Source organism: Pristiophorus japonicus, chromosome 16 (genome assembly GCF_044704955.1).
Source record: "Pristiophorus japonicus isolate sPriJap1 chromosome 16, sPriJap1.hap1, whole genome shotgun sequence".
NCBI lineage: Eukaryota > Metazoa > Chordata > Chondrichthyes > Pristiophoridae > Pristiophorus > Pristiophorus japonicus.
In genome coordinates this window covers 11,165,433-11,184,924 of record NC_091992.1, presented here as the reverse complement: position 1 = coordinate 11,184,924, position 19,492 = coordinate 11,165,433, and the positions used below count along the sequence as shown (strand labels likewise).

Here is a 19,492-nt window from a genome sequence, read left to right as displayed (position 1 = left end):
ACCTTCAACATTCACTCCCTCCACCACCGGCGCACCGTGGCTGCAGTGTGCACCATCCACAGGATACACTGCAGCAACTCGCCAAGGCTTCTTCGGCAGCACCACTCAAACCCGCGACCTCTACCACCTAGAAGGACAAGGGCAGCAGGCGCATAGGAACACCACCACCTCCACGTTCCCCTCCCAGTCACACATCATCCTGACTTGGAAATATATCGCCGTTCCTTCATCGTCACTGGGTTAAAATCCTGGAACTCCCTCCCCAACAGCACTGTGGGAGCACCTTCACCACATGGACTGCAGCGGTTCAAGGCGGCGGCTCACCACCACCTTCTCAAGGGCAATTAGGGATGGGCAATAAATGCCGGCCTTGCCAGCGACACCCACATCCAGTGAACGAATAAAGAAAAACTTTGACAGCTGTTGAGGGGGTATTCCTCCAGTCAATAACTTCAGTGGAAACCACAGCCCCTGCCCCCCAGGAAATTGGTTTTCACTCATGCAAACCTTTCCCTCTAGCGTGGTGTGTTTGTAAGAGGAATACAGACGAGGAGAACCATTACATCCATCTTCGCACATGCATCCAGAGAGAAACACCTACAATTCTCCCCGCCCATCAATATTCCCGCTAAGCTGTGTGTGTGGCTGGGCAGTACTCAAGTACTGGCCGCTCACAAGCTTTTCCATCTGAAATACCGCGCGTGTGCAGAATTGAAAGGGCCCGCGCATTGAAAGATTTGCATTTATAGAGCGCCTTTCACGACCTCAGGATTTCTTAAAGCACTTTACAGCCAATGAAGTGCTTTTGGAGTGTAGTCCCTGTTGCAATATGGGAAACGCGGCAGCCAATTTGCGCACAGCAAGCTCCCACAAACAGCAATATGATAATGACCAGATAATCTGTTTTGTTATGTTGATTGAGGGATAAATTATTGGCCGGGACACCGGGGATAACTCCCCCTGCTCTTCTTCAAAATAGTGCCGTGGGATCTTTTGCGCCCACCTGAGAGAGCAGACAGGGCCTCGGTTTAATGTCTCATCCGAAAGACGGCACCTCCGACAGAGCAGTAAACAGGCTTTAAAAAAATGTCATTCATGTGACGTGGATGTCACTGGCAAGGCCAGGCATTTATTGCCCATCCCTAATTGCCCCTCGAGAAGGTGGTGGTGAGCCACCTTCTTGAACCGTTGCAGTCCGTGTGGTGAAAGTGCTCCCACAGTGCTGTTAGGAAGAGAGTTCCAGGACTTTGACCCAGCAACGATGATGGAACGGCCGATATATTTCCAAGTCAGGAAGGTGTGTGACTTGGAGGGTAACCTGGAGGTGGTGGTGATCCCACAACAAAGACAATTTAGAGGGAACCATCCAACAAGCTCTTCCAACGACCCTCGGTACTTTGGTACCCCCACTTCCATCTGATTTAGTGGTAAGGGGGTGAGCGACTCAACTGAAGGAAATCCGCTCAGAAAGTGCTCCATCAAAACTAGCATAATTAGCTTAAATGGCTCCATCATAACTAACATAAATAGCTCCATCATAACTGGCTCCATCATAACTAGCATAAATGGCTCCATCTTAACTAGCATAATGACTCCATCATAACTGGCTCCATCATAACTAGCATAAATGGCTCCATCTTAACTAGCATAATGACTCCATCATAACTAGCATAACTAACATAAATAGCTACATCATTACTAGCATAGACTGCTCTATCATAACTGGCCCCATCATAACTAGCATAAACGGCTGTAATTACAGACAAACTGCGTGTAGCAGAGTGAAGTCCCGGGCTGCTACTTATTACCCAGGAAATGAAAGGGCCATTGCTGGCTGCAGAAAGGGGAGGCAGGTTATGTCCCCGACCCAAATGGCCGCTTGTGTTCGCGGAGGGTAAAGATTAGCTTCTGCCTTTCTGTCGTGAGTTGTATCTGTCAGTCAGCGCTGAGCTCTGTTTCTGGTTAATGCTAAGCGTGTTCTCATGATGAGGGAATGCTTCCAATTACGGCCATGCTGGAAGCGGTTAGGATCTGTACGTGCTGAAGGTAAAGTGGAAAAAACACAACCGATACATGCGCCTGGCAAACATCACCAATACCAGATGTACTGACCGCTCTCTGCTGAAATAAAATACTCATCAGATATAAATATGGAAATCACTGAATCCTGGCTGTGGCAATCAGGCCCCTGGCATAACCACCGCATAATTGAGGTGGCCAGGTAGGGAAAACTAAACTCTTTCATTTTTGCCCCTTCATCAAAAGCAAGATTTCCCAAACGGCCGTCAGAGCTTCGAGATGATCCCACTGGCGAGATAGCGTCTGGCATCTGCCACGAGGGAGTGAAGCCACAAACCAGCCAAGCGAATTCCTTCTCTCGCTCGTTTCTTTTGTTTAGGTATGCGTGAAACGTGGGCATTTATTCCCCATCCCTTTCCTGTCAGCAATGGCCAGGCATGGACTATTCCCTGCCCCTAATTCTTATGTCAGAGGGCATGAACAGCCAACCAATTGGTGTAGACGGGGAATCGCATGTGATCCAGACCCATTGGAGGCAGGTCCCCTTCCCCGATGGAATCGTTGATCCAGCTGGGATTAAAAAAAAAAAATGACACTCCATCAGCTTTCACAATCATTTGTTTCTGATGTCAACCCACAAATGACCAGATTTATTGAATTCGATTTCGTAACTTGGCATGGCGGATCTTCATCTTTCATTCTCTGGGTAACCAGTACCCGAATCACCACACTATCGTCTCTGCTTTTTCCCCACTTCTCTCCTGGAGGTATCTGTTTGTGCTGGGTTGAAGTTCCATGCGTACCAGACATCGTCCAATAACTCAATCAAATAGCCACCAGAAGAACATAAGAATTAGGAGCAGGAGTAGGCCATTTGGCCCTTCCAGCCTGCTCCGCCATTCAATAAGATCACGGCTAATCTTCTCCTCAACTCCACCTTCCCGCCTGATCCCCATATCCCTTAATTCCCTTTGTTCCCAAAAATCTATCGACCTCTATCCTGAATATACTCAACGACTGAGCCTCCACAGCTCTCTGGGGTAGAGAATTTCAAAGATTCACGACCATTTGAGAGAAGAACTTTCTCCTCATCTCAGTCCTAAATGGCCGACCCCTTATCCTGAGACTGTGACCCTTGGTTCTAGACTCCCCTGCCGGGGGAAACGTTTTCTCAGCATTAACCCTGTCAAGAACCTTCAGAATTTTATATGCTTCAAATACATCACCTCGAGTTCTAAGATTATGTCCCAGTTTCAGTAACGTTTGGGAATTTTAACAGCTTTCTCAAGACTGACTCGCTTTTTACTTGTGTTTCCTGCTCCCAGATTGAATTATTTCTCCCTCTCACCATGACCTGGTTGACACCAGGAGCAGGTGGTCTACTCCCCAGTGAAGCTAAGCCCCTGCTCGGATCTGAACAGCATCACCCCTGACTGTTCACTGCGCTTTGCAATGGGGCACTGCACATGGGCTTGGGCTTAGTCTGTCGCATTCTCTTCCTTTTCCTTTCCCCAGTTGAGATCAGAGAAACATCTCTGAAACACAATCATTCCGCCATCATGGCAAGGTGCATGTGTACACCATTATCTCATCTCCCACTCCAACTATTATTTCCCAGGACTTCAAACTGTGCATTTCCTTCTCCCCAACCTCCCTTCTTCCTGAGATGAAGGGGTTGTCAAATGAAATACAGAAACATAGAAAATAGGCGCAGGAGTAGGCCATTCGGCCCTTCGAGCCTGCACCACCATTCAATAAGATCATGGCTGATCATTCACCTCAGTACCCCTTTCCTGCTTTCTCTCCATGCCCCTTGATCCCTTTAGCCGTAAGGGCCATATCTAATTCCCTCTTGAATATATCTAACGAACTGGCCTCAACAACTCTCTGCGGCAGGAAATTCCACAGGTTAACAACTCTCTGAGTGAAGACGTTTCTCATCTCGGTCCTAAATGGCTTACCCCTTATCCTTAGACTGTGACCTCTGGTTCTGGACTTCCCCCAACATTCTTCCTGCATCTAACCTGTCCAGTCCCTGAAGAAAGGTTGAGCCTATGTTCATTGTAGTTTAGAAGACTGAGAGGTGATCTTACTGAAACGTATAAGATTCTGAGGTGGCTTGACAGGGTAGATGCAGAGAGGATGTTTCCCCTCGTGGGGGAATCTAGAACTAGGGGGCATAGTTTCAGAATAAGGGGTCGCCCATTTAAAATGGAAATGAGGAGAAATTTCTTCTCTCAGAGGGTCATGAATATTTGGAATTCTCTGCCCCAGAAAGCTGTGGAGGCTGGGTCATTGAATATATTTAAGGTGGAGATCGACAGATTTTTGAGCAATAAGGGAGTTAAGGGTTATGGGGAGAGGGCAGGGAAGTGGAGTTGAGGCCAAGATCAGATCAGCCATGATCTTATTGAATGGTGGAGCAGGCTCGAGGGGCCAGATGGCCTACTCCTGCTCCTATTTAAGAACATTGTATGCCCTTGTTTTCAATTTGATACCATCCTTTATTTCCTTAGTTAGCCACGGATGGTTATCCCTTCTCTGACAGTCTTTCCTTTTCATTGGGATATATTTTTGTTGAGAGTTATGAAAAAGCTCCTTAAATGTCTGCCACTGCTCATCAACCGTCCTACACTTTAATCCATTTTCCCAGTCCATTTTAGCCAACTCTACCTTCATACCTTTGTAGTCTCCTTTATTTAAGCTTGGGACACTGGTTTGAGATCCAACTTTCTCACCTTCCAACTGAATTTGAAATTCAACTCATTCCGAGAGGATCCTTTACTAGGAGATCATTTATTAATCCTGCCTCATTACACAGTACCAGATCTAAGATAGCCTGCTCCCTGGTTGGTTCCACAACATACTGTTCAAGAAAACTATCCCGGATACACTCTATGAACTCTTCCTCAAGGCTGCCTTGGCCAATTTGCTTTGTCCATTCAATATGAAGGTTAAAATCGCCCATGATTATTGCCGTTCCTTTATTACAAGCCTCCATTATTTCTTGATTTATACTCTGTCCAATAGTGTAGCTACTGTTAGGGGGCCTATAGACTACGACCACCAGCAACTTTTTCCCTTTATTATTCCTTATCACCACCCAAACTGATTCAACATCTTGATCTTCTGAGCCAATATCGTTTCTCACTAACGCACTGATCTCATCCTTTATTAACAGTGCTACCCCGCCTCCTTTTCCTTTCTGTCTGTCCTTCCAAATTGTCAAATACCCCTGAATATTTAGTTCCCAGCCTTGGCCACCTTGCAACGTCTCTGTAATGGCTACCAGATCATACCCATTTGTATTTATTTGTGCCGTCCACTCATCTATTTTGTTACAAATGCTGCATGCATTCAGATAAAGAGCTTTTAAATGTTTTATCATTTTTCCCTGCTTTGACCCCACTTTCTGATTCACCGTTATGTTTATACATTCTGTCTCTTCCTGTCACGCTCTGGTTTTCATTTCCCCCAGTGCTACCCTGCTCTATTGCCTTCTCCTTATTCTTTGACTTTTTAAATTTTTGCTCACCTGAACCCTCCCTCGCTCCCCCGCCCCGCCCCTCCCTCCCCCCCCCCCCGCCCTCCCTCCCTCCCTCCCCCCCCCCTCCCTCCCTCCCCCCCCCCCCCCCACTAATTAGTTTAAAGCCCTCTCGACAGCCTGAGTTATTCGATTCGCCAGGATCCTCGTCCTAGCACGGTCTAAGTGAAGCCCGTCCCAACGGAACAGCTCCCTCACCCCAGTACTGGTGCCAGTGCCCCACAAACCAAAACCATTTCTCCTACACCATTCTTTATGCCACGTGTTTAACTCTCTGATCTTATTTACCCTATGCAAATTTGCTCATGGCTCAAGTAGTAGTCCAGAGATTATTACCTTTGTGGTTCTACTTTTTAAATTTAGTCCCTAGCTGCTCATTCTTCCTCAGCAGAACCTCTTTCTTTGTCCTACCTCTGTCATAAGAACATAAGAAATAAGAGCAGGAGTAGGCCATATGGACCCTCCGCCATTCAATACGATCATGGACTCAGCTCCACTTCTCTGCCCGTTCCCCATAACCCCTTATCCCCTTATCATTTAAGAAACTGTCTATTTCTGTCTTAAATTTATTCAATGTCCCGGCTTCCACAGCTCTCTGAAGCAGCGAATTCCACAGATTTACAACCCTCGGAGAAGTAATTTCTCCTCATCTGTGTTTTAAATGGGCGGCCCCTTATTCTAAAATCATGCCCTCTAGTTCTAGTCTCCCCCATCAGTGGAAACATCTTCTCTGCATCCACCTTGTCAAGCCCCCTCATAATCTTATACGTTTCGATAAGATCACCTCTCATTCTTCTGAATTCCATGAGTCGAGGCCCAACCTACTCAACCTTTCCTCATAAGTCAACCCCTTCATCCCCAGAATCAACCCTAGTGAACCTTCTCTGAACTGCCTTCAAAGCAAGTATATCCTTTCGTAATTATGGAAATCAAAACTGCACGCAGTATTCCAGGTGTGGCCTCACCAATACCTTATATAACTGTAGCAAGACTTCCCTGCTTTTATGCTCTATCCCCTTTGCAGTAAAGGCCAAGATACCACTGGCCTTCCTGATCACTTGCTGTACCTGCATACTATCCTTTTGTGTTTCATGCACAAGTACCCCCAGGTCCCGCTGTACTGCGGCACTTTGCAATCTTTCTCCATTTAAAATAATAACTTGCTCTTTGATTTTTTTTCTGCCAAAGTGCATGACCTCACACTTTCCAACATTATACTCCATCTGCCAAATTTTTGCCCACTCACTTAGCCTGTCTATGTCCTTTTGTAGATATTTTGTGTCCTCCTCACACATTGCTTTTCCTCCCATCTTTGTATCGTCAGCAAACTTGGCTACGTTACACTCAGTCCCTTCTTCCAAGTCGTTAATATAGATTGTAAATAGTTGGTACCGACGTGGACCATGACAACTGGATCTTCTCCCTCCCACTCCAAGTTCCTCTCCAGCCCAGAGGAGATGTCCTTAACCCTGGCACCACAAGGTAGGCCACACAGCCTCCGGGACTCACGTTCTCAGCTGTTGAGAACCTGATCTATCCCCCTAATGATACTGTCCCCTACCAATACCACACTTATTTTTACTCCCCCCACTTGAATGGCCTCCTGTACCAGGGTGCTGTGGTCAGTTTGCTCATCCTCCCTGCAGTGCCTGCTCTCGGCCACAGCTAAGAGCCTCAAACCTGTTGGAGCTCTGTTAATAAAGGATGATATCAGGGCAGTTGTGAGAGACGATATTGGCTCTAATGAACAAAATGTTGAATCACTGTGGGTGGAGATTAGAGATAGTAAGGGGAAAAAGTCACTGGTGGGCGTAGTTTATAGGCCCCCCAAATAATAACTTCACGGTGGGGCGGGCAATAATCAAGGGAATAATGGAGGCATGTGAAAAAGAAACGGCAGTAATCATGGGGGATTTTAACCTACATATCGATTGGTCAAATCATATCGCACGGGGTAGCCTAGAGGAGGAATTCATAAAATGCATACGGGATTGTTTCTTAGAACAGTATGTTACAGAACCTACAAGGGAGCAAGCTATCTTAGGTCTGGTCCTGTGTAATGAGACAGGAATAATAAACGATCTCCGAGTAAAAGATCCTCTCAGAATGAGTGATCACAGTATGGTTGAATTTGTAATACAGATAGAGGGTGAGGAAGTTGTGTCAGAAACGAGCGTACTATGCTTAAACAAAGGGGACTACAGTGGGATGAGGGCAGAGTTGGCTAAAGTAGACTGGGAACACAGACTAAACGGTGGCACAATTGAGGAACAGTGGAGGACTTTTAAGGAGCTCTTTCATAGTGCTCAACAAAAATATATTCCAGTGAAAAAGAAGGGCGGTAAGAGAAGCGATAACCAGCCGTGGAAACAAGAAGATTGGGAAAATTTTAAACGACAGCAAAGAATGACTAAGAAAGCAATAAAGAAAGGAAAGATAGATGATGAAAGTAAACTTGCACAAAACATAAAAACAGATAGTAAAAGCTTTTACCGATATATAAAACGGAAAAGAGTGACTAAAGTAAATGTTGGTCCCTTAGAAGATGAGAAGGGGGATTTAATAATGGGAAATGTGGAAATGGCTGAGACCTTAAACAATTATTTTGCTTCGGTCTTCAAAGTGTAAGACACAAAAACCATGCCAAAAATTGCTGGTCACGGGAATGTGGGAAGGGAGGACCTTGAGACAATCACAATCACTAGGGAGGTAGTGCTGGACAGGCTAATGGGACTCAAGGTAGACAAGTCCCCTGGTCCTGATGAAATGCATCCCAGGGTATTAAAAGAGATGGTGGAAGTTATAGCAGATGCATTCGTTATAATCTACCAAAATTCTCTGGACTCTGGGGAGGTACCAGCGGATTGGAAAGCAGCTAATGTAAAGCCTCTGTTTAAAAAAGGGGGCAGACAAAAGGCAGGTAACTATAGGCCAGTTAGTTTAACATCTGTAGTGGGGAAAATGCTTGAAGCTGTCATTAATAGTGGGACATCTAGATAGGAATAGTGCAATCAAGCTGACGCAACATGGATTCATGAAGGGGAAATCATGTTTAACTAATTTACTGGAATTCTTTGAGGATATAACGAGCATGGTGGATAGAGGTGTACCGATGGATGTGGTGTATTTAGATTTCCAAAAGGCATTCGATAAGGTGCCACACAAAAGGTTACTGCAGAAGATAAAGGTACGCGGAGTCAGAGGAAATGTATTAGCATGGATAGAGAATTGGCTGGCTAACAGAAAGCAGAGAGTCGGGATAAATGGATCCTTTTCCGGTTGGAAATCGGTGGTTAGTGGTGTGCCACAGGGATCGGTGCTGGGACCACAACTGTTTACAATATACATAGATGACCTGGAAGAGGGGACAGAGTGTAGTGTAACAAAATTTGCAGATGACACAAAGATTAGTGGGAAACCGGGTTGTGTAGAGGACACAGAGAGGCTGCAAAGAGATTTAGATAGGTTAAGCGAATGGGCTAAGGTTTGGCAGATGGAATACAATGTTGGAAAATGTGAGGTCATCCACCTTGGGGGGAAAAAAAACAGTAAAAGGGAATATTATTTGAATGGGGAGAAATTACAACATGCTGCGGTGCAGAGGGACCTGGGGGTCCTTGTGCATGAATCCCAAAAAGTTAGTTTGTAGGTGCAGCAGGTAATCAGGAAGGCGAATGGAATGTTGGCCCTCATTGCGAGAGGGATGGAGTACAAAAGCAGGGAGGTCCTGCTGCAACTGTACAGGGTATTGGTGAGGCCGCACCTGGAGTACTGCGTGCAGTTTTGGTCACCTTACTTAAAGAAGGATATACTAGCTTTGGAGGGGGTACAGAGACGATTCACTAGGCTGATTCCGGAGATGAGGGGGTGAACTTATGATGATAGATTGAGTAGACTGGGTCTTTACTCGTTGGAGTTCCGAAGGATGAGGGGTGATCTGATAGAAGCATTTAAAATAATGAAAGGGATAGACAAGATAGAGGCAGAGAGGTTGTTTCCACTGGTCGGGGAGACTAGAACTAGGGGGCACAGCCTCAAAATATGGGAGAGCCAATTTCAAACCGAGTTGAGAAGGAATTTCTTCTCCCAGAGGGTTGTGAATCTGTGGAATTCTCTGCTCAGGGAAGCAGTTGAGGCTAGCTCATTGAATGTATTCAAATCACAGATAGATAGATTTTTAACCAATAAGGGAATTAAGAGTTATGGGGAGCGGGTGGGTAAGTGGATCTGAGTCCACGGCCAGATCAGCCATGATCTTGTTGAGTGGCGGAGCAGGCTCGAGGGGCTAGATGGCCTACTCCTGTTCCTAATTCTTATGTTCTTATGTTCTTATGGGCTGAGTCTCCTCCATCACTACCTCCTGGATCCCCATACCTGCCTCGCTCGTAGTCACACCCTCCAGTCCCTGAGCACCTCCCTGATGTGTCGCAGTGTCTGCAGTTCGGATTCCAGCTCATCAACATGGAGCCGAAGTTCCTTGAGCTGCAGACACTTGCTGCCGATGTGGTCGCTGTGGACCTCAATGGGGTCAACCAGCTCCCACATGCAACAGCAGATGCACATCTCCTGCCCTGCCATCCTAACGAACTTAATTCATTCAGTTTTCACATTTTGTTTTTAGTCCCAGCTCTTAATTTAAACCAATGCCCCAGAAAAGGGAGAAGAACTCACCGACCAATCACTTCCCTGCTTTCCTGTGACATCACCATTTGATTTTGGTTTTTTTTCTACTTCTCGTCTTCAGTGGGTTGGTGTTTGGGCCCCGATCTCCCACTGCTTGGAGCATCATATCTTGTGGTCCTACAATCCACGGGCAGTTAAAGTCCACGTTTGGGTTTATCCATTCACTGCTTACACACTCACCTCTCAAACGCTGTTCAATCCTGGAGGTTTCCACACTTGGTCCTTCAATGAGGTTGCTCAATTCAGGCTGGCTCGGTGGGCAGCACCCTCGCCTCCGAGTCAGAAAGTTGTGGGGTTCAAGTCCCACCCCAGGGGCTTGAGCATAAAAAATCTAGGCGGACGCTCCCAGCGCAGTGCTGCGGGAGTGCCGCACTGTCGGAGATACCGTCTTTCAGATGAGACGTTAAACCGAGGCCCCGTCTGCTCTCTCAGGTGGATGTGAAAGGTCCTGTGGCCACTATTTCGAATAAGAGCAGGGGGAGTTATCCCCGTGTTCTGACCAATATTTATCCCTCAATCACCATCACTAATACAGATTATCTGGTCATCATCACATTGTTGTTTCTGAGAGCTCGCTGTGCGCAAATTGGCTGCCGCGTTTCCCACATTACAACAGTGACTAGGCTTCAATAATTGGCTGTAAAATGTTTGAAGAAGTCTTGAAAGGCGCTATATAAATGCAAGTCTTCTTTCAAATATTTTTGAAGCAGACATTCCTCCTAAAACACGACAATTCAATGGCTATACCTGTTGGATGAATCTTGTACCTACCTCTCCTGCAACAAAGAAGAGTAGTGGTGGATCGTCATCCTTTGCTTTGTGCTCTGAAAGAATCTTTTCTGCGATTGGCTGAATCAGTTGTTTTGCCGGCTCGATTTCCTCCTCTTCAGAATCTACAGCAAAGTTCAAACGGAAACAACGTCACAATAACGCAGGTGGGAACTCCCTCAGGTGTTGACCCCCAAGCTTTCAGGTTGCACAAAAGGCGGCTTAGAGCCACAGTGTCAGCCGCGGCTCAGTGGGCAGCACCCTCGCCTCGGAGTCAGAAGGTCGTGGGTTCAAGGCCCACTCCAGGGACTGGAGCACAAACATCTAGGCCGACACTCCCAGTGCAGCGCTGAGGGAGCGCTGCACTGTCGGAGGTGAATGTCTTTCGGATGAGACGTTAAACCGAGGCCCCACCTGCCCTCTCAGGTGGACGTAAAAGATCCCACGGCACTGTTACCAAGAGTAGGGCCAGTTATCCCAGGTGTTCTGGCCAATATTTAGGACGTGCTGATTTGTACTGTCAGAATGTCCACCCATTGTCTATGATTGGTTCCCTTAGAGGATAAGCCACACCCTGAAGTTTCAGAGGAACGTGTAACTGGAACCGCTCATCCCAAGGTCTCACTGACTTTGCAACTTGTAACACGATCCACTTTGACTTCCTGCTCACAGAGGACAGAGCTCCCCAGAAGACAGCAAGGGCCAGCCAAAGTGCCTTACCCCAGTCCTAGGGCATGCCTCCCCCAGCCGAAGTGCCTCACCCCAACGCAACTACACCCTCCCCCCACCCCACCATAGATGGGGCAGGCATTGAGTACGGATTGTTAACAGGTTTATTGGATATGAACAGTGTCATGACTTCTGGATATCATCCACTCCAACGTGATCTGTCTCACTCACTCTCTCTCTCTCGTTCTCCCAGGAGAGAAGTTAGGAAACACTTCTACATGCAAAGGGTGGCAGAAGTTTGGAACTCTCTTCTGCAAACGGCAATTGATGGTGGATCTAAAAGATTGATAAATTTTTGTTAACCAATGGCAGAGAAAGAAAAATAAAGACTTGCATTTATATAGCGCCTTTGACGACCTCAGGACATCCCAAAGCACTTTACAGCCAATGAAGTACTTTTGGAGGGTAGTCGTTGCTGTAATGTGGGAAACGCGGCAGCCAATTTGCGCACAGCAAGCTCCCACAAACAGCAATGTGATAATGACCAGATAATCTGTGTTAGTGATGTTGAATGAGGGATAAATATTGGCCAGGACACCGGGGATAACTCCCCTGCTCCTCTTCGAAATAATGCCATGGGATCTTTTGCGTCCACCCGAGAGAGCAGACGGGACCTCGATTTAACGTCTCACCTGAAGACGGCACTTCCAACAGTGCGGCGCTCCCTCAGCACTGCACTGGGAGTGCCAGCCTAGATTTGTGTGCTCAAGTCCCTGGAGTGGGAGTGGTTAATACGATCAGATTTCGATACAATGAGGGGAAAGCTCGGTCCCACTCTGCTGGCTGAATTTGAATAAGGTGAGGATTTCTGCTATGAATTAGGTTCCGTACTGCCTGTCTCTGTGACGGGCTGATTTCTCAGTTACGGAAAAATAAATTGGTTCCTGTTGCCCCAGCTAGAAGGATGCGCTGATAGGCTGAGGTGAAGTATGGTGGGGGTATAAACGGCAGCATGGACCAGTTGGGCCGAATGGTCTGTTTCTGGACTGAAGACTTGATCTTACTACAGTTCTATATTTCCCATTCCAAACTCTGGACACACTGATTTACCTTGCGTATCATCTCACATTGAGAAACCTTCGCACAAACATAGAACTAATCCCCTTCTCCTCGACACTTTTATACACCAATAAAACCTGTCTCAGTCGCTTTATTTTCAGATCAAAAAAAGAATTAAAATTTGGTCGAGAATGGTACCCGAATGAAACTGGATTTGAGACAAATGTCTGAGGAATCATAGAATCATAGAAATTTACAGCACGGAAGGAGGCCATTTTGGCCCATCATGTCTGTGCCGGCCGGCCAAGAGCTATCCACCCTATCACAGGCATTCCCTTTTGTTCTTTCCTCCCCTCCCCCTTTCAGTGCACCTCAAGGAACTGTTCATTTCGAACATTCGCCAGTTCTGACGAAGGGTCATCGACCCGAAATGTTCACTGTTTCTTTTTCTCTCTCCACAGATGCTGCCTGACCCGCTGAGTATTTCCAGCATTTTCGGTTTTTATTTCAGATTCCAGCATCCGCAGTATTTTGCTTTTGCACTAGCTATCCAGCCTAATCCCACTTACATAAGAACATAAGAATTAGGAACAGCAGTAGACCATCTAGCCTGCTCCGCCATTCAACAAGATCATGGCTGATCTGGCCGTGGACTCAGCTCCACTTACCCGCCCGCTCCCCATAACCCTTAATTCCCTTATTGGTTAAAAATCTATCTATCTGTGATTTGAATACATTCAATGAGCTAGCCTCAACTGCTTCCCTGGGCAGAGAATTCCACAGATTCACAACCCTCTGGGAGAAGAAATTCCTTCTCAACTCGGTTTTAAATTGGCTCCCCCGTATTTTGAGGCTGTGCCCCCTAGTTCTAGTCTCCCCGACCAGTGGAAACAACCTCTCTGCCTCTATCTTGTCTATCCCTTTCATTATTTTAAATGTTTCTATAAGATCACCCCTCATCCTTCGGAACTCCAACGAGTAAAGACCCAGTCTACTCAATCTATCATCATAAGGTCACCCCCTCATCTCCGGAATCAGCCGAGTGATACGTCTCTGTACCCCCTCCAAAGCCAGTATATCCTTCCTTAAGTAAGGTAACCAAAACTGCACGCTGTATTCCAGGTGCGGCCTCACCAATACACTGTACAGTTGCAGCAGAACCTCCCTGCTTTTGTACTCCATCCCTCTCGCAATGAAGGCCAACATTCCATTCGCCTTCCTGATTACCTGCTGTACCTGCAAACTAACTTTTTGGGATTCATGCACAAGGACCCCCAGGTCCCTCTGCACCGCAGCATGTTGTAATTTCTCCCCATTCAAATAATATTCCCTTTTACTGTTTTTTTTTTACCCCCCCAAGGTGGATGACCTCACATTTTCCAACATTGTATTCCATCTGCCAAACCTTAGCCCATTCGCTTAACCTATCTAAATCTCTTTACAGCCTCTCTGTGTCCTCTACACAACCCGGTTTCCCACTAATCTTTGTGTCATCTGCAAATTTTGTTACACTACACTCTGTCCCCTCTTCCAGGTCATCTATGTATATTGTAAACAGTTGTGGTCCCAGCACCGATCTCTGTAGCACACCACTAACCACCGATTTCCAACCGGAAAAGGATCCATTTATCCCGACTCTCTGCTTTCTGTTAGCCAGCCAATTCTCTATCCATGCTAATACATTTCCTCTGACTCCGCGTACCTTTATCTTCTGCAGTAACCTTTTGTGTGGCACCTTATCGAATGCCTTTTGGAAATCTAAATACACCACATCCATCGGTACACCTCTATCCACCATGCTCGTTCTATCCTCAAAGAATTCCAGTAAATTAGTTAAACATGATTTCCCCTTCATGAATCCATGTTGCGTCTGCTTGATTGGACTATTCCTATCCACATGTCCCGCTATTTCTTCCTTAATGATAGCTTCAAGCATTTTCCCCACTACAGATGTTAAACTAACCGGCCTATAGTTACCTGCCTTTTGTCTGCCCCCTTTTTTAAACAGAGGCGTTACATTAGCTGCTTTCTAATCCGCTGGTACCTCCCCAGAGTCCAGAGAATTTTGGTAGATTATAACGAATGCATCTGCTCTAACATCTGCCATCTCTTAATATCCTGGGATGCATTTCATCAGGACCAGGGGACTTGTCTACCTTGAGTCCCATTAGCCTGTCCAGCACTACCCCGTTAATGATAGTCTCAAGGTCCTCCCTTCCCACATTCCCGTGACCAGCAATTTTTGGCATGGTTTTTGTGTCTTCCACTGTGAAGACCGAAGCAAAATAATTGTTTAAGGTCTCAGCCATTTCCACATTTCCCATTATTAAATCTCCCTTCTCATCTTCTAAGGGACCAACATTTACTTTAGTCACTCTTTTCCGTTTTATATATCGGTAAAAGCTTTTACTATCTGTTTTTATGTTTTGCACAAGTTTACTTTCGTAATCTATCTTTCCTTTCTTTATTGCTTTCTTAGTCATTCTTGGCTGTCGTTTAAAATTTTCCCAATCTTCTAGTTTCCCACTAACCTTGGCCACCTTACAACGCATTGGTTTTTAATTTGATAATCTCCTTTGTTTCCTTGGTTATCCACGGCAGGTTATCCTTCTCTTACCACCCTTCTTTTTCACTGGAATATATTTTTGTTGAGCACTATGAAAGAGCTCCTTAAAAGTTCTCCACTGTTCCTCAATTGTGCCACCGTTTAGTCTGTGTTCCAGTCTACTTTAGCCAACTCTGGCCTCATCCCACTGCAGTCCCCTTTGTTTAAGCATAGTACGCTCGGTTGAGACACTACTTCCTCACCCTTAATCTGTATTATAAATTCAACCATACTGTGATCACTCATTCAGAGAGGATCTTTTACTAGGAGATCGTTTATTATTCCTGTCTCATTACACAGGACCAGATCTAAGATAGCTTGCTCCCTTGTAGGTTCTGTAACATACTGTTCTAAGAAACAATCCCGTATGCATTCTATGAATTCCTCCTCAAGGCTACCCCGTGCGATTTGATTTGACCAATCGATATGTAGGTTAAAATCCCCCATGATTACTGCCGTTCCTTTTTCACATGCCTCCATTATTCCCTTGATTATTGCCCGCCCCAGCTCTCGGTCCGTGGCCCTGTAGGTTACGGCACTTCAGGTGCACATCCAGGTACTTTTTAAATGTGGTGAGGATTTCTGCCTCGACCACCCTTTCAGGCAGTGAGTTCCAGACCCCCACCACCCTCTGGGTGAAGAAATTTCCCCTCAAATCCCCTCTAAACCTCCTACCACTTACTTTAAATCTATGGCCCCTTCTCTCTTCGAAGGGAAAGAGGTCCTTCCTATCCACTCTATGCAGGCCCCTCATGATTTTATACACCTCAATAAGGTCTCCATTCGGCCTCCTCTGTTCCAAAGAAAATAACCCGAGCCTATCCAATCTTTCCTCATAGCTAAAATTCTCCAGTCCTGGCAACATCCTGGTAAATCTCCTCTGCACCGTCTCTCGTGCGACCACATGAACGAACATGAAGAAAGTCACCGGCTAAAGACGGGATCTACCACAGATCAAAGGCATCAACAAGTGAGAACAGGTCAAGGCTGTGGTCGGCAGGTAGCCAGACTGGAATCCAGGGAGGCGCAGGAATGAGACTCTGGGGAAAGATGCAGGAAGCATTTCGGGAAAGGTCAAGGATGTGATCAAGGCCACACAGAGACCGGGAGGAGCAGCCAGGTGAACGTACAGCAGGGGGGCGCAGAGGACAAACCCGAGGTCTAGCGGTCCACAATCTGAAGCCCCCACAAAATGGCCCTTCTCACCCCCCCCATCTAAACCGCACGAGCGTGGGGCATTGTTAAAACATACCAAGCGCATAGTCAACAGACCTGTTATGCTGTCACACATGCCCGACCTATTTGCACGCATGAACAGGAGACAGCTCCACTCATGCCTGCCTATACTTCTTTCCTTTAATGAAAAAAAATACAACTGACTAGTGAGTATTTACTGTTTAATTTTTGCTTCACAGCATTACCAGGCAGTCACCCCTCAAGGGAACTGAAAGCGGTCCTGGTGTCAGCTACACAATTAAATCACACAAATGATCTGATAAACCCATCACTGGGTTGTTTTGCACAACATATTATAGGACAGTAAAGCCTTTGAACCAATGCTGTCAAGGTTTAAAATGTTCCATATATTTATTATATAAACATGCACACACCATATATATATCTATACACACATGTATACACACACACACACGTGCATATGCGGACATACACACACGCACACTAATTATATATATATAAAATATATATACACATATACACATACACATACAAACATACATATACACACACACATATACATGCACATACACACACATATATATACACACACATACATACACACACATATATACACACGTGTCATCATCATCACAGACGGTCCCTCGAACGAGGATGACTTGCTTCCACATGAGTTCACAGATGTTTCAATGGAGGACCCGATGTTCCAGTCCTGAACTCCAGGGGTAGAAGCTGCCTGTAGGTGCATTTTTTAACGTGTGGTGACCATTACACATCAGCCACCACACGGGCTTGACAGAGCTCGGCCTTTATCCAGTGGCAAGGATTAACCAGGGCGACTGGAGACCAGTTCTGCTGCACGGACCTAGTGCGTGCACATATCGCAGTGTGGGCTGGACCGTGCTGCCCCTGGGCCCCTCGCCTCTTCTCGGCCCCGTACCTTCATTTGCCGCACCTCCGCCACGATCTCTTGCCGCTCATCCGCCCCGACCTTCCCGCTCCTCAGCTGTGCCTGTGCCCCACCAATGTTCCTGCCCACACTCTAACCGGCGACCTGGACCTTGATGACGTCACCCAGTTGCCCACCTCAAAGTATATATACACACACACACACACATATACACAAACCCATATATATACACACACACACGGACCCATATATATACACACACACACACACACTTATACACACATACACACACACACACACACACATATATATATATACACACACACACACACACATACACATACACATACACACACACCCATATACAGAGGGAGATACGTGACTGGCACTGCATACCCACAAACAGAACAAGGCAGGGCCCCTCATTCAGCTGCATGGCGTTGGACTCTGTAAGTTCTAATACCGGTTTGGGATGCCATGGGAATTCTTTGCAATCCATGTCATTGAGCACAGCCGGCCTGCCCTGGCGTGTGATGATTTTCCCCTCCTGGTCCAGGATAATAAGAGTTGGAATGCCTGCAAATAAAACCAAGCGGCGGTGATTATTAGGTCTTTCACCTCGATTTCACCAACATTAGCAGCTCAAGAACATCACATTCTACCAGCTGGTCCTTTGCATTTCTCAGAGGTTACGTCAGCATTTGGCCTGCTGTAATTGTCTCCGAATCTGGCATTCAGAGCCCCGCAACCTGACGGAACTGATCAAAATGTTTATATTCGTTAGATCCTTCTGTTCAAATTTCTCATCCTTGTGTTCAAATCCCTCCATGGCCTCGCCCCTCCCTATCTCTGAAATCTCCTCCAGCCCCACAACCCCCCCCCGAGATGTCTGCGCTCCTCTAATTCTACCCTCTTGAGCATCCCTGATTATAATCGCTCCATCATCGGTGGCCGTGTTTTCTGTTGCCTGGGCCCCAAGCTCTGGAACTCCCTGCCTAAACCTCTCCGCCTCTCTACCTCTCTTTCCTCCTTAAAACCTACCTCTTTGACCAAGCTTTTGGTCACCTGCGCTAATTTTTCTCGGTGTCAATTTTTTTTTTAAAACCTCATCATACTCCTGTGAGGCGCCTTGGGATGTTTCACTACGTTACAGGCGCTATATAAATATACGTTGGTGTTGTTGTATTGTGCTCAGCAACAGAGTCTTCGCACAAGTGCCTGCGTTTCCACTTCCCCCCCACCACACTGAGAATCTGTCTGGGCGGCCCCAGGCTCCACCTGGTTCACAGGGCTGTGTGCGAAGTGAACTCAGGAACTGTTACACTCCAGTAAAGACTCGAAGAAGCGCCCTCCTCCCCCTTCCACGCCTGCTGTTTGATTGGCTGCCCATCATTTTCAGCAGATTCTAGTGTTTTGACACAAAGTGGGGCACGAGGGAGCGAGGGGGGGGTCCTTGTAGTTTAATTTAATTTAAGTGTTAGCGTTAAAGACATGTGTAAAAATAATGGAGCGATGCCAAAACATTGGTTGAGAAAATATGCACGGCAGATGAACAAGACTGCAGTCAATCCCACCGAGACCTCATTAGAGCAACTGCCATGTGACAGCTCTTAAATTTTCAACTCTGCTCTCCCTCCCTCACGCCTGCAATTATTTAAGACTGCAATGACTGGGGCCGGGAGTTCTGTTTAAAGAATGTCACCATCACTATGGCTTCTATAAATCAGGCTGCCTCGGGGAGAATTACAGGCCAATTTAAAACAACTATTTGGGGTTTTCAAGTTTTTCCTCCCTCCCTGCTGAAAAGGTGCAATGATTAGAATTACATTAATTAGAATTACAAATGCACACCCACGATTCGAAGACATGCGGTTGTACAATGATTCAGACTGTTGCAATGTATTTGCTTCATGGGTTCTTTGCTTAAGAATTCACGGCCACACATTTGCTGTAAAGAACTGGCTGGTTTATGAGCGAAGGTTTATCAAACTGAACCCTACCAGTTCACCCACCAGGGTCACAACTGCACACCTCAGCG

At 46.4% G+C, this 19,492-nt stretch overlaps 1 protein-coding gene across 2 annotated transcripts in view; it reads right to left on the bottom strand.

The window, feature by feature from the left end:
- Positions 1 to 19,492, bottom strand: part of nxn (nucleoredoxin) — a 255,001-nt gene that overhangs the window by 10,499 nt on the left and 225,010 nt on the right. The window contains exons 6-7 of one of the 2 annotated variants that reach the window (XM_070858054.1): positions 17,851 to 18,030; positions 11,018 to 11,139 (exon numbers count right to left, since the gene is read on the bottom strand). In XM_070858054.1, the coding sequence (XP_070714155.1) occupies positions 11,018 to 11,139; positions 17,851 to 18,030 (302 nt within the window). The remainder of the gene's footprint in view (positions 1 to 11,017; positions 11,140 to 17,850; positions 18,031 to 19,492) is intronic. The other variant, XM_070858055.1, reaches the window with a different exon arrangement.